This window comes from Schistocerca nitens, chromosome 9, assembly GCF_023898315.1.
Source record: "Schistocerca nitens isolate TAMUIC-IGC-003100 chromosome 9, iqSchNite1.1, whole genome shotgun sequence".
Lineage (NCBI taxonomy): Eukaryota > Metazoa > Arthropoda > Insecta > Orthoptera > Acrididae > Schistocerca > Schistocerca nitens.
In genome coordinates, this window is record NC_064622.1 from 44,594,987 (window position 1) to 44,609,177 (window position 14,191).

At 40.6% G+C, this 14,191-nt stretch overlaps 1 protein-coding gene across 1 annotated transcript in view; it reads left to right on the plus strand.

The window, feature by feature from the left end:
- The first annotated feature begins 6,469 nt into the window (after window positions 1-6,469).
- The window catches only part of LOC126203631 (Golgi SNAP receptor complex member 1), a 55,984-nt gene continuing 48,262 nt past the window's right edge, over window positions 6,470-14,191 (plus strand). The window contains exons 1-2 of the mRNA XM_049938004.1: window positions 6,470-6,617; window positions 7,190-7,295. Coding sequence (XP_049793961.1) covers window positions 6,584-6,617; window positions 7,190-7,295 — 140 coding nt within the window. The 5' untranslated portion in view covers window positions 6,470-6,583. The remainder of the gene's footprint in view (window positions 6,618-7,189; window positions 7,296-14,191) is intronic.

The following is a 14,191-nucleotide window of genomic DNA, read 5'->3' on the forward strand; positions in this document are numbered from 1 at the left end:
ATCAACTTTTTTCTGAATAATTATAGTGTTGAAACTTCCTGGCAGATTAAAACTGTGTGCCCGACCGAGACTCGAACTCGGGACCTTAGCCTTTCGCGGGCAAGTGCTCTACCATCTGAGCTACCGAAGCACGACTCACGCCAGATCGTCACAGCTTTACTTCTGCCAGTCTTCTGAGTCGTGCTTCGGTAGCTCAGATGGTAGAGCACTTGCCCGCGAAAGGCTAAGGTCCCGAGTTCGAGTCTCGGTCGGGCACACAGTATTAATATGCCAGGAAGTTTCATATCAGCGCACACTCCGCTGCAGAGTGAAAATCTCATTCTGGAAACATCTCCCCGGGCTGTGGCTAAGCCATGTCTCCGCAATATCCTTTCTTTCAGGAGTGCCAGTTCTGCAAGGTTCGCAGGAGAGCTTCTGTAAAGTTTGGAAGATAGGAGACGAGATACTGGCAGAAGTAAAGCTGTGACGACCGGGCGTGAGTCGTGCTTCGGTAGCTCAGATGGTAGAGCACTTGCCCGCGAAAGGCTAAGGTCCCAAGTTCGAGTCTCGGTCGGGCACACAGTTTTAATCTGCCAGGAAGTTTCATATCAGTGCACACTCCACTGCAGAGTGAAAATCTCATTCTGGAAACATCCCCCAGGCTGTGGCTAAGCCATGTCTCCACAATATCCTTTCTTTCAGGAGTGCTAGTTCTGCAAGGTTCGCAGGAGAGCGTCTGTAAAGTTTGGAAGGTAGGAGACGAGATACTGGCAGAAGTAAAGCTGTGACGACCGGGCGTGAGTCGTGCTTCGGTAGCTCAGATGGTAGAGCACTTGCCCGCGAAAGGCTAAGGTCCCAAGTTCGAGTCTCAGTCGGGCACACAGTTTTAATCTGACAGGAAGTTTCATATCAGTGCACACTCCGCTGCAGAGTGAAAATCTCATTCTGGAATTATAGTAGCGGCTTTAGTCTCGGAAACTGACATACAACCGGTAGAGCAGTATGCTGACCACAAGCCCCTCCATATCCGCATTCAGTGATGCCTCTGAGCTGAGGATGACACGGCGGCTGGTCAGTACCATTGGGCCTTCATGCCCTGTTCGGTAGGAGGAATATTCGACTCTCTTTGTGGCAATAAGTAAAGTGAAAGCGAGTAAATAAGTTTTGAATAAAGTAAAGATAAAAATGAAATTCAGTAAAGCACAGAGACTTATAAAAAGAAATTTGCATCTGTGGCTCAGTAACACTGTTGCATAAAAATACACACCCTACTTTTGACATTTGAAAGATCATTTGTAAAGAGAAAGTTATAAACAAAGTGTCTTAATAAATTAAATGTGTTTATTATGCTATCCAAATATTTAAGTATCTAATCTGTTGATAGTGGAAAATGCAAACATAGAAGTCCCCTCTGGACAAATTTATTTTACCACATAGTGATGATTAAATATCCATGAACTTTCTAGATCAAAAGTATGTATGTATGTGGGTGTAGTAGTTGAAAGTTTCCTGTGTCTTTCTCAGAACTGTACCCTGGAAATATACGAGGGCTATCCACAAACTACATTACGTTTTGGAATTAAAAATAAATAAAGTATTGGAATTTTTTTTTATTATATACAGATGAAAGCCACACTTAAATACTACTTTTCTACATAGTTGCTATTTAAATTAAGGCACTTATCGTAGCGATGGACGAGCTTGGAAATTCCTTCGTCGTAAAATTCGGCCGCCTGCGCCTTCAACCACGTGGTTACCTCTTCTTGAAACTGTGCGTCATCATCAAAACGCTGCACAGCCAACCACTTCTTCATTGCTGGGAATAAGTGGAAGTCGCTCGGTGCCAGGTCGGGACTGTACGGCGGATGAGGAAACAACTCCCACTTAAAAGATTCGAGAACTTCACGAGTGGCATTTGCCTTGTGGGCCCGGGCGTTGTCGTGAATCAGCAAGACCTTTGAGCCCAACTTTCCCCTGCGCTTGTTTTGTATTGCTCTTCTGATGTTGTGCAGAGTTTGGCAATACCTTTGAGAGTTTATTGTAGTTCCTCTTTCCAGGAAATCCACAAAAATCACACCTTTTCTGTCCCAAAAGACAGTCGCCATCACCTTCCTTGCCGACATTGTCTGCATGCAATTCTTCGGTTTTGGGGGGGAATTTGTGTGTCCCCACTGCATTGACTGCAATTTTGTCTCGCAGTTCACATGCTTAACTCATGTTTCGTCACCAGTAATGATGCGATCGAGTAATGAGTCGCCATCTTTGTCGAAAACGTCCAAAAACGTTAACGCTGCAGCCGTTCGCTGATTTTTGTGAATCTCTGTCAAGATTTTTGGTATCCATCTTGCACAAAACTTGTGGTAATGATTTCGTGCAACAAACTTCGTGAAATTTGTGGAAAGCTCATAGAGAGTTCCGTTATTGTGAATTACGGTTTTCACGGACCACGGCATCGACTTTTTCGACAAGTTCTTCGTCGTGAACATTAGTTCGGCCATTTTTAAATTTTATGACCCATTGACGCACTCCACCTTCAGTGATTATGTTGTCCCCATACACTTCATAAAGCTGGGAATAGATTTCTATCAGTGTACAGTTTTTTGAAGTCAGAAACCTTATTACAGCACACACTTCACACTTCGCGGCATTTTCAATTAACGCTGACATTTCAAACTGTCACAGTAACTCAACGGAGTACAGCACGAACCTCTCACTAGCACGGCAGGATGCCGACTGACCGGCGGAATACCATGACACCAAGATGGCCGCGCTAGCCCCGCCCCTAACGGACACAAACGAAAACGTAATGTAAAACTTCCTGGCAGATTAAAACTGTGTGCCCGACCGAGACCCGAACTCGGGACCTTTGCCTTTCGCGGGCAAGTGCTCTACCAACTGAGCTACCGAAGCACAACTCACGCCCGGTACCCACAGCTTCACTTCTGCCAGTACCTCGTCTCCTACCTTCCAAACTTTACAGAAGCTCACCATATCAGCGCACACTCCGCTGCAGAGTGAAAATCTCGTTCTGGAAACATCCCCCAGGCTGTGGCTAAGCCATGTCTCCGCAATATCCTTTCTTTCAGGAGTGCTAGTTCTGCAAGGTTCGCAGGAGAGCTTCTGTAAAGTTTGTAAGGTAGGAGACGAGGTACTGGCAGAAGTGAAGCTGTGGGTACCGGGCGTGAGTCGTGCTTCGGTAGCTCAGTTGGTAGAGCACTTGCCCGCGAAAGGCAAAGGTCCCGAGTTCGAGTCCCGGTCGGGCACACAGTTTTAATCTGCCAGGAAGTTTCATATCAGCGCACACTCCGCTGCAGAGTGAAAATCTCATTCTGAAAACGTAATGTACTTTGTGGATAGCCCTCGTATTTATTTGTGAAATTAAGTTTGGGAACAATAGGAAAATAGGCCTAATTTACTTTTTCTGCGTTTCTGGAACTTAACCATTTCGTTGCCGAGATAGGATGGTGACCACAAATCCATTAAACAGATCATTTAATGAACTTGGTACAGAAAGGTCGTAGATTCAGTATTATCCAATTTTACTGCATTTCTTTCCAACATCTAGGGAACTCTTAGGAAAAGGAACTAATAGTCTCATTTCCAAATGCATGAGCCATACATCAGGTCAGATCCAGTAAAAGGGGTAGCATTATACAACACTTGTATACTATATGCACAGTCCTCTGATAGTGTTATGCTATTTCTCATAAGCCATCACTGCACGGTCCCTGTCAGGTTAAGGAGTGTTCATACTGACCGTTGTGGCATTTCAAGTCAGTTCAACTCACATGGTCTCAACTAGCATGACTGTTCTCAACCGCCTTTTTTTTTCTCTTTTGCGGGAATTGTGATTTTTTCAAGATGATTTTCAATTGTTTTTACACACAAAGTGTACATAAACAATACGATAGCTTATATATGTGGATGCTGCAGTCCACATTTGTACAAAAACGACGATTATTGAACGTAGATGGTTTGCAGCTTGCAGGGATAACTTGTATATTAGAGAAAGAAGACCGATGTGCAAAACAAAGCAAGGAAAGAGTGTGGGTCCGAAAAATTTGATTATGTGGTGCAGAAGGGGTATTTCACACACTATACAAAGTGCTTGAGGAAGTGGAATCTACATTTTATTTTTTAGAAAGTTGAAGTATCAGTTTCTTTTTATTTATTAAACTGCATGCAGAATTACTAAAAGAAACACAGTATTATGAACTGCCATTGAATCCCATAAAAAATTAGTTTCTTTAAGGTTAAATTTAGTTGCCAGCCAACTGCAAAATTTTGTAGAATAGTTATATCTACCTAAATATCTTTTCCCTATAGGTTTAGTAGATCAAGTGCCTTAAGCTGCGTTGACACTAGCAAGTCGCTTGTAGAAGTTATTGGTGCAAGTTATTGGTAGCCGCTTGCGGCTGTGTTTACACAGCAGCGCAAGAATTAAGCAAGATTCTTCCGCAAATTCTTTGGCAAGAAACTTGCGTCAACAACTTGCTGATACTGTTTACATATGCTTTCAGTACCACTACGAGTGTCAGCCAAAGTGTAAAATGACAAGTAGGTGGGTGAGATATGCTGCAGCTCTTGTAATTGTAATGCAAAACGTGAAAAAGAAAAAGAGAAGTATTTTTGTTAGAGAGTAGATAATGAGAAGATCTCAAAATGGTGCCTGTAATAACCTTTTGCAAGAACTTAGTATCGAGAGCATGGATACTTTTGCAGAATGTCCTCAAATGATCATCAGTATTTGTTGATGTTAATAGTGCCCGTCATATCAAAACGAGACACAAACTTTGGTACAGTTATTTTAGCAAAGGAACATTTGCTAGTCACTCTATGATTTATAGCTAGCGGTGAGCTACGAATAAAATAGGCATTTCATTTATTTATGTGCAAGATACAACCAAAAAAGTTTGACTTTTGAAATCTTTTCTTTGTAGGAGACTCATACAAGTCCCTAATGTACTTGTTTCATATTCCCGTCTGCACGATTTCTCTGATCGTACCCGATGTATGTAGAGCCTTTTTTAACGTCTTGAAAAGGGAAAATTATTTGAAGGTATGTGAAAACACAACAATGAAATTAAATTTTTATTGAAATAAACTGCATTTTACAGAATGATATGCTTATAAAATTTTTTTTTCTAATGCTCATAAAATGGAAAGTGAAAAGCTAAGTAAATAGAACATGTAATAACTACACATCGTCTTTTTCTAGACTCCTAAAACAACAAGCGAGTGGATGCAGGTGGCAAAGGGGTTGTGTCTTCAAGTTATGCTACTTTCTATGTACTTCTTTTATAGATGTGTCGAATATCGACGAGATTTCATTTAAAGTGCTCATCTTCTTCACTCTATCCTTAAAGTCTCGGTTACGCACGTTCCATATTTCGGGGTAGCTCTCCACGGCTTCAATAAAATGTTCTGTATCCTGCTTCATCCATTCCCGTTTCTCCTCCATTTCTGACATTTGTTTGCATATAATACGTAAGATGGTTGCATAAAGTTAAGTCACCACATTAAGTAAAATGTTAAATATGAATGTTATGCAGACAACATACTTACTATAACTTGCGCTTCCTACTTGCAGGAAATAGAAATAAATCCTAAAAGCTGCAAGTTACTTGCAGATACTTCTTGCGTGGTGTTCACAATGGAAGCGGAAAACGTGCAACAAGTCACTTCCGCAATACATTGCTACAGTCGCAAGTCGACTTGGCGATATGTTTACACTCGCAAATCGCGCGGCAAGTTCATCCGCGCAAGTAAATTGCTGCAATAACTTGCTAGTGTAAACCGAGCATTATTTGCACTGGGGTTAGTTAGTAAAACCACATAAATATTGACCACTGATGCTTGCAAAAGTGTTTCACACACAATTCGGAGAGCTGCTTAACAATCAATAGGCCAGCCACATATAAATATCTAAACAAACAACTTGCAGTGTCTAAAGGTTTCAGTGCATTTATTTTTTTTAACACTAAAAATGCCTGACAACACACAAATAAACTCCACCTACTAACTAGTCTTATTCTGTCGTTATTCATTATAAATTTTAACAAAAGAAGTAACGAAACGAAACAATTTATAGCAAATAGCAAATAACGAACAACAAACAACTGATGTCAACCACGAAAACCGCGACGAAACGAAATGTAGAGATCTGCCCATCGCCGTATATCGGGAAGAAATGTGCTTGTGGGTCACGTAATCAGCAACCGACGGATGACGTCAGCCGTCAAAATTTTCCTCCAGAGAAACGCTGACGGCGCCGTGACGTGACCTGACATGACGGGATGGCCAGTGTGGATGCCGCCTTTTGAAATGCATTGAAGAATATTTTGAAGTGACGTGACGCGACGGCCAGTGTGTATTGGCCTTGATGTGGTGGTGGGAGCATGCATAGTTTTTGTTGTCCGGGGAAAAAATGGCTTCTTTAATCGAAATAGATCGATATTCCAAAGATGTTTCCAACTTCATTACCAAGTGTGTTATAACTTTGCAGATACAAAGCTAAGTCGACTGACAGCTGAGAAGTGAAAAGCACGAAAAGTGCAAATTTAAGATATAAAGATGACAGCACAGTAAGATAAAAAGTGTGAAGATGGGAACGTCCGTTGGTATGGAAGGGTGGGAAGGTTAGAAAAAGAAAAGAAAAAAAAATCTGCATTTGACTACATCGTTTTTTGTTGGATCACAAGCATGTTAACTCCCTTTAATGACAAACCACTATGAAAGTTGCGTGCGGTTCTGTGCGTTTGTTATTGTCCACGTCATTGGGCGGTGACGATTTGCTAATGATTATGTGAATAATTCGGCCCTAATTTTTAAACCGATTTCGGTTTCAAAAGAAATATATGTTGTTATGTTATGACGTTCAAGCTTCAGTATGCGAAAATACGGCTTTCGGGAGTGGTAGCATTTTAGGGAACTCTACTGCGTTAACAACTGTTCCAAATTCTAACCATTACATACATCGCGATATAGGATTGTATAGAGAGAAAAAGATCGTGTATAAAATATGGATATCCTATTTCTGTGTTTACTTTGTCAACTTCCTAGCATTTTATAATGTGACAATAACAGTATAAACATTAGCTTAGAAGGGCATAAAATGTATATTATGCACAAGATAACCTGCGTTATTTGTTTTTGTAGTGTGAAGTGACAGTCATTCTGAAGAATTTCCATGTTTCTTTCTATTTCTCAGATCTACGGAAACAAGCACGGCAGCTTGAAAATGAGATTGACCTCAAACTCGTTTCCTTCAGCAAGCTTGGGACAGGAGTTGGGGGCCATGGTTTCAAGTCTGAAAGGTACTGGCCAAACACAATGTTGTATTTATTACTCTATAAATAGAGATAAACTACTCAGCATATCTCTGTTTGCTTTGTATTTGCACCAGTGCCAGTGCGGGATGGAAAAGGATAAGCTATCAGAGTAATTCACAGCAGTTACAAAACTAAAACTGTTGATTGGGGTGGGGGAAGAGGGATAAATATGGATCGCCATGAGTTATTTTACTTTTTATTTATTGTATGTCAGGCAGATAGTTTCAGCAAGAAGTTGAATCATGATATGTGCATCAAGTTCTTAGAAGTTCACAATGAAGTATTATTATTATTTCATAACATCATGAGATCTGAAGTAAAAGTTAGATGAGCTGATTATGTAGTTAGAGGTGATGAGGAATTGGAAGAGATAGATATCTTGTACCTGGCCAACATCACAGGAATAGAACACTATCATATTAGTGATTGTAAGCTGTGATCTTCTATATGCAAGGTCTGTTTTTGTAAGCACTGCAAAATTTGTTATAGATGAATACAGATAAAAATATTGTAACAAGTAGTCGTAGAAGATCAGCTTCCATATCATTGTGCTTGCAACTTTTAGTGGCAAATAGGCCTATACTCTATGGCCCAGAGACCATTGGAAAAAATTTAAGCTCTGTAAAGTTCTGATTTGTTGTTGTCACTTGCCCCAAGAGATTCCATGAAATATTGATTGAGAAAGTAATCTGTAAACATTATCTGCTAGATCTCAATTTAGCAACAAATTTCCAGTGTGTGTGTGTGTGTGTGTGTGTGTGTGTGTGTGTGTGTGTGTGTGTGTGTGTGTGTGTGTGGTTATAAGAAAAGATTCAAAATTCTACAAGTTAACCCATACAGTGAGAAAAAGTGTTCACTAATTCGTTAATTTACTATCTTACCTTGACAGACAATTGGTAAACAAAAAATAGGACTATGTAGCTCAGAGATATTGCCATGCAAAACAGACTTTGAATGATGTCAAGGTAAAGTATTAGAATACACACTGTCGAATGAAATGAAGTTTGTTAAGTGAGTACATGCTAAAGAAGGGTCTAATATATTATTTGTTGAACATATTTTTCCCAAAAGCTACTGTTAATTCAGCAGATAACTAAAAATCTTAAAGTTCGGACAGAAAATGGAGATTTATCAAATTTCTAGGATAAGTTCTGTGGTATATACATGCCGTACTCCAAAAATTGCCGCTATTCTTTTCAAAGTCAAAGAACTTCCAAGTGAGTCTTCCAGGGTTTCATTGTTTGATGGTAATCACTGTTTGTCATGCTGTTTGTGGCACCATATAGATATCACTGATTGTCATGTTGCTAGTGAATACTCCATTGCCGTGTAAGGTAAATTTTTTTTTTGTCTGATCCTCCAGTAGTGCTGCAGCTGTGCCTCACAGTGCACTTACCTGCAGAACAGTCTTTGATTCGAATTACCTATTCTTGTTACTTCTGTAACCTTCAATAAAGACAAATTACAGCCGAGTACAGTACTGAAGGGGGGGGGGGGATTGCCTTCTATGATGGTGCATTATATACCTTTGACTCCATAGCTTGTAAGATGCCTTGTATATAGTCAGTACCACATCATGGGCCTTAAAAAGTTTTACTAAAGGAGCTGCAAGTATGGTAACAGAAATATCTGATTTTGAAACTGTCAGCAAAATTTTTCCAATCCCACAGACTTTTTTACACAGTGACATTTACATCCAAAGATGGGAATCAGACTAAGTCCTTAATTAATTAATAATGTATGTTTGTGATTAATAATTTGGATTAAAGAAGATTAAAATTTTGAAGCTACTTAAATTTGTAGAGGATGTGTTGAAATCGATGAGGACAGTTTGCCAGTTTGAAAGATATCATAAAAATTATTTTTAAATGAAGGGTAACTTTTCAAGAATTACTGATTTTGTCATTTTTCCAAAAATAAGATAAAAAGAAAGAAAAAAAAGAAAAGGGGCAGGGGCAAAAATGAGAGACTACTAATTAAGGGGAAAAAAATGACAAATTTAGAAAGTAGTATCAAAATGCTATACTAGAGGCACTATGGAATTTCTGTTACAGAATTTAATGTTTCTTTCAAGAAAACGAAAGAGTACATAGTAAATATTTTAAACAGTGGCGTCCTCACCATAAATCATATTATCATTCCAAAACCACAAGAGAATCCAAATCCAAAGATAGGGTTGTCAATGAAGCACAACACATAGAACTGAGAGCATGCTTTATTGACACCAGTGTACATCAAAACAGAACTTATCTCATAGATGGAACATTGAATGTTCCCAGAAGCTACTATTTATACAACCATTGAATATTCTAGGTATATTAACATAAAATATTTCAAGAACCTTACAGAAATGTTAAATAGGATATAAATAATTGCTGGTGGCAGAGTGTGAATAGGCAGCTCACAGCAGCCAGGCAATAACGCTAATCACTAGACCACACTGATGACACCAGAGGCCGCAGCATTGCTCCCTCTCCTGGCAGAACTGGGATCCACTGTTTCAGAGACCCTCAACGGACTAGCTACAGCACCCTGGATCTAGATCTTGTCACTGGTCTTGTGTATGGTGGTGCTGGTAGATCCTCATGTTCCGCTGATGTTATAACTTTCTCACTGTGATTAACAGTGAAGATAGCCCCTCTCATTGAAGCTTCACAATCATAGAGCAGATCTTCAGTTTCCTTGAACCTCGCATTTTCGATCTGCACCTGTGGACTATTGTAGGACTTTGTTAGGATGACATGGATGATGTGTCTGCACTTTTGCATTCTTGATGATGACTTAATGTGTGATGTCCAACTAGCAGTGAACAATATGATATGGCGCAAAGTAGTGCTTTAGTAACATAGCCAGTAGTCCTACTTTCTGCAGAGACATAAAAATCCATACCAAGTCTCCTGTGGTGTAACTCATGGCCAGCACTTGGTGTTACTATGCTCTCTGTCCTCCTCCTGGGCATCCAGGGTCTGAATGAAAAAATGCATGCCTTCTGCCTTGCTTCTTCAGTCCTAGTGATGAGGTGTTCCATGTAGCATTTGTTTGATTGAAATGGAAACTGTGTATCCATTGTCGTTTGGGGCCCCATGATCGTGAAGCAGAAAAAGTGTGAAGCCTGTAGTGTCTTGCTTCACTGTATCATATGAAAATGTCACAATAGGCAGCATTGTATCCCAAACTACTCAGAAGACATCAGCATACATTGAGATCATATCTGCCAATGTCTTATTAAAGACTTCCGTGAGGCCACACGACTCTGTATGGTAGTTAGTTATCTTGTGGGTGATGTTGCAACATGAAATTACCACTGATACTATACTCAACTGGAAAACTTCCATAATCTAGATCACCAAACAGGGTGCTCTGTGTTTCAAAGTGGTGTCTTCTACAAGGAACTTAGCAATTTCCAGAGCTTTGGCAGCCGGCACAGCTTTGGGAATAGCACGGTTGTAGTACCGTAGCCACTCAATACCACACAGGATGCCATCATTCCATGTACAGTGGTTAGCACTAGAGGTTTCAATGTTGTCCGACAGAAGGACTGACAATGACTGGTGCTGCCCAGCCACGGTTGCCTGTGTGCCATGCCCCCGAGCTGATGCACCATTGGCGCCGTACCTCATGTGGACAAGGGGCTGCCTGACTACAGATCTTGCATAATTGTTGAGTAGCTCCAGTTAGCAACAGTCTATTAAGGTCCTGCCAAGGACTCAAATAAGGATTTCATCAGAGAGTTATTGTTCTAAATTTGAGTATAATACAATATTTCTCTCAGAACCTGTGTTCTCTCATTCTTTTGATGTCTGCCTCAGAACCCATGTGCGATCCCAATGGGGAAAAAGAGTTCTTATGGTGATGAAAATTTACTTGATCACTTCAACAACAGGTGGCATAGTCTGTGCAGACCATTGTCTGGTGATTTCCATTTGTCAACTTCATGAAGCTACCCAAGAATTTGATTCCCATTCAGCGGAATGGTGCTGCTACAGGTGCGATTAGTACTAGATGTCCTGGAGGTAACTATGGCATGTGCTTCCCTCATTGGCATTCCTTACAGTGGCTCACTTAGTGTCTAATGGGTCGGTAGAATCCAGGCTAGTCATGCTTGTGTCTTATTTGAGCTAGAGTCTTCAGGAACCTCAGATGACTAGATGTTGGAACGTCATGAAAGTAGTTTGGGACCCCTGTGCACCAGTGAGCTGTGATGACAAGCAACCATTTCCGCCTCATCGGATCACAGTCCCTCTTATACAATTTTTCATGGAAGGCACTCTTTCTTAGTTGTAGATTAGTTCTTCTCAGATTTGGAGAGTACTCTGGAGGCATAAGGGATTACCTTTTCAGCAACTTCGTGAATTTGTACTGAAACCATTAGTGCTGGTGTATAGTTCTGTCTTGGCATTCCCAACATACAATGCTAGAACTAGAGATGATGATGGCACCTCATTAAGGACAAAAAAAGGTCTTTCTTACACCTCATTCCAGGAAAGTTTGTCTTCTCCCTGCAGTAGTCCTTGCAAGGGACATGTATTGTTACAGATGCCCTTTGTGAATCGCTGGTAGTATGCATACATTCCGAGGAAAGTTGTTTGATAATGAATGTGCCAGTTGCTGTGCAATCTGTGACTGCTCTTATTTTCAATGGGTTGGGACAGGCTCCCTTGGCATTCACTGGGTGCCCCAAGATTTTTGTGTCATGCACGATGAAGAGGCACTTTTCCAGACGAGATGGAGATCTGCAGTTTGAACACATTTCGACAGGGCTGTCTGTTGGCTTGGACGCCCCTCAGATGTTTTGAAAAAACGACAGTATCATCCAGATAGCAAAGAAATGCCATCTATTTAAGGTGTGGAAACAATTTTTCTATCAAAGACTCAAATATGGCTGCGTGTTACATAGTCCAAATGGCATAACTTTGAACTCATTGGGGTCATCAGGGGGTTATGAAGGCCTCGTCAAGCTGAATTTGTCATTGTCAGTTGCCTGTCTGCATGTCCATAGCAGAAAAATCTTCGCTCCTTTCAAACAGTTCAGGGTTTCCTCAGTGCATGCGATGGACAGACGTCTTTCTTTATGATTTCATTCAATCATCAGTAGGTGACGCAGAAAGAACACGTCAGCCTTCTTCACAAGAACCATTGGAGAGGATCAAGGACTCTCTGGAGGTTTAATGATGTCATCTGCAGCATCTTCTCCACTTCCTCCCGGATTATCCGTCATTCAGTTGGCGACACACTATATGAGCACTGGCTGACTGTTGGTTGGTCCCATTGTTGATATTTTGTTTTATTATGGGACACTTGGTCTGCCTTTTCTCCACTCCAGATTTGAAAGCATCCAAAAATTGACGCAGAATGGCTATTGTTCACAAACCTTGTTCCTCAATCAGGCCAGATCTTATTGGCAGTTTGATAGTAGGTTCCTCCCTACATTGTTTGTAGTGGTAGCAGAGCACTATTCTTCATCAATGACACAGACTGGTTGGATGTCCCTATGCACATACCATTAGGAATGAGTTGTGACTTCCTCTGACAGTTAATGATCCATATTTCTCCTTGACCCCTACAATGCTTGTGATCATTGCTGGAATGTAGATTTCTTTTGTGAGCTTGAGTGGCTTTTTGCAGTCGACAAAAGCTTCATAGTTTAACTGTGCATCTCAGCTGATGACTATAACCCAACTCGTTAATGATGGTGGGATAACAACATGTTCAACAGCCAACAACCACCTTGAGTAGTCTTTTTGATGCACGCTTGTTAGAATAGTTTTGTCGATCTATATGTCTGATCTTACATAATCTATGATTGCTTGTGATGCCTGCAAGAATTCCCATCAGAGAATAATATCTTGATTGCATTCTGTTAAAACTATAGAATTGAAAAGCGGTGTTGTGCCATTGATAGTTATTCACACAATGTCGATCCTGTCACCTCAACTTATGAGTATTTCCCATGTGTGACCTTCAGCACAATCACTTTTGTATGACAGAACTTAGTTTCTTTACTGGTGACAGTAACATTCAACACCAACAAAAAAGAAGCCCGAGCCGTCTAGTGCCAGACTGATTGGCCATCGATGATGATGCTGAAGAGATTTCCAGTCATCTTGGTAACTGTTATCCATGGAGTATTCCCATCTGTTGTGGCCTCACCTCCAGATTGTTGCCTTACTTAGTTTTCCTCAATTCAGTGGCTAGGCAAGTAGCTGGTACCTCCATACAGCAACAGGAAAAGGCTGTACTGTGTTGTTGGATAGTGACCTTGTCCAGGATATGGCAATAAGCTTCTGCCCACAGGTCAACTGTAATCATCTGCAGATAGCTGGTGTGAATAAAATTGTGACAGTTGATGTGTGGCAGTGTAATATTCGTGGAACACTTGTCTTCTCTCTCTGCAGTAGCATATAATGTACTGTGCATCCACAGTGAAAACATACTGGCATGTTGTCCTTCGTACTCCAAATGTCTGTTTTTCTATGGAACTTTTACTTTGTGTAGGAGTTGGTTGCCCCTATGTTGGTTGGATGTTGGATGGTTGTTTGATGGCAGCGGCAGAAGACCAAATGGAGAGGTCCATCATTCAGGGTGCATTCAACTGATGGTGCAGATTGGTACCAGATGTTAATAACCTCATCCTCAACATCGTCCATTACCTCCTGATGTATGGAGTTGATGTTCGCGGCTTAGGAGTCAAGGATCTCACAATTACTGTTTAACTGTTCTTGGAGAAAGTCATGCAAGAGTGGATCAAAAAATGCCAAATAAAGATAAATATTGAAAAAAATATCAATCTTAATAGCACAGCATTCATAGATGATCTTGCATTACTAGCAAATAATGTGAAAGAGGCTAAAATTTAAATAAAATTGAAAAAAATATTGGTA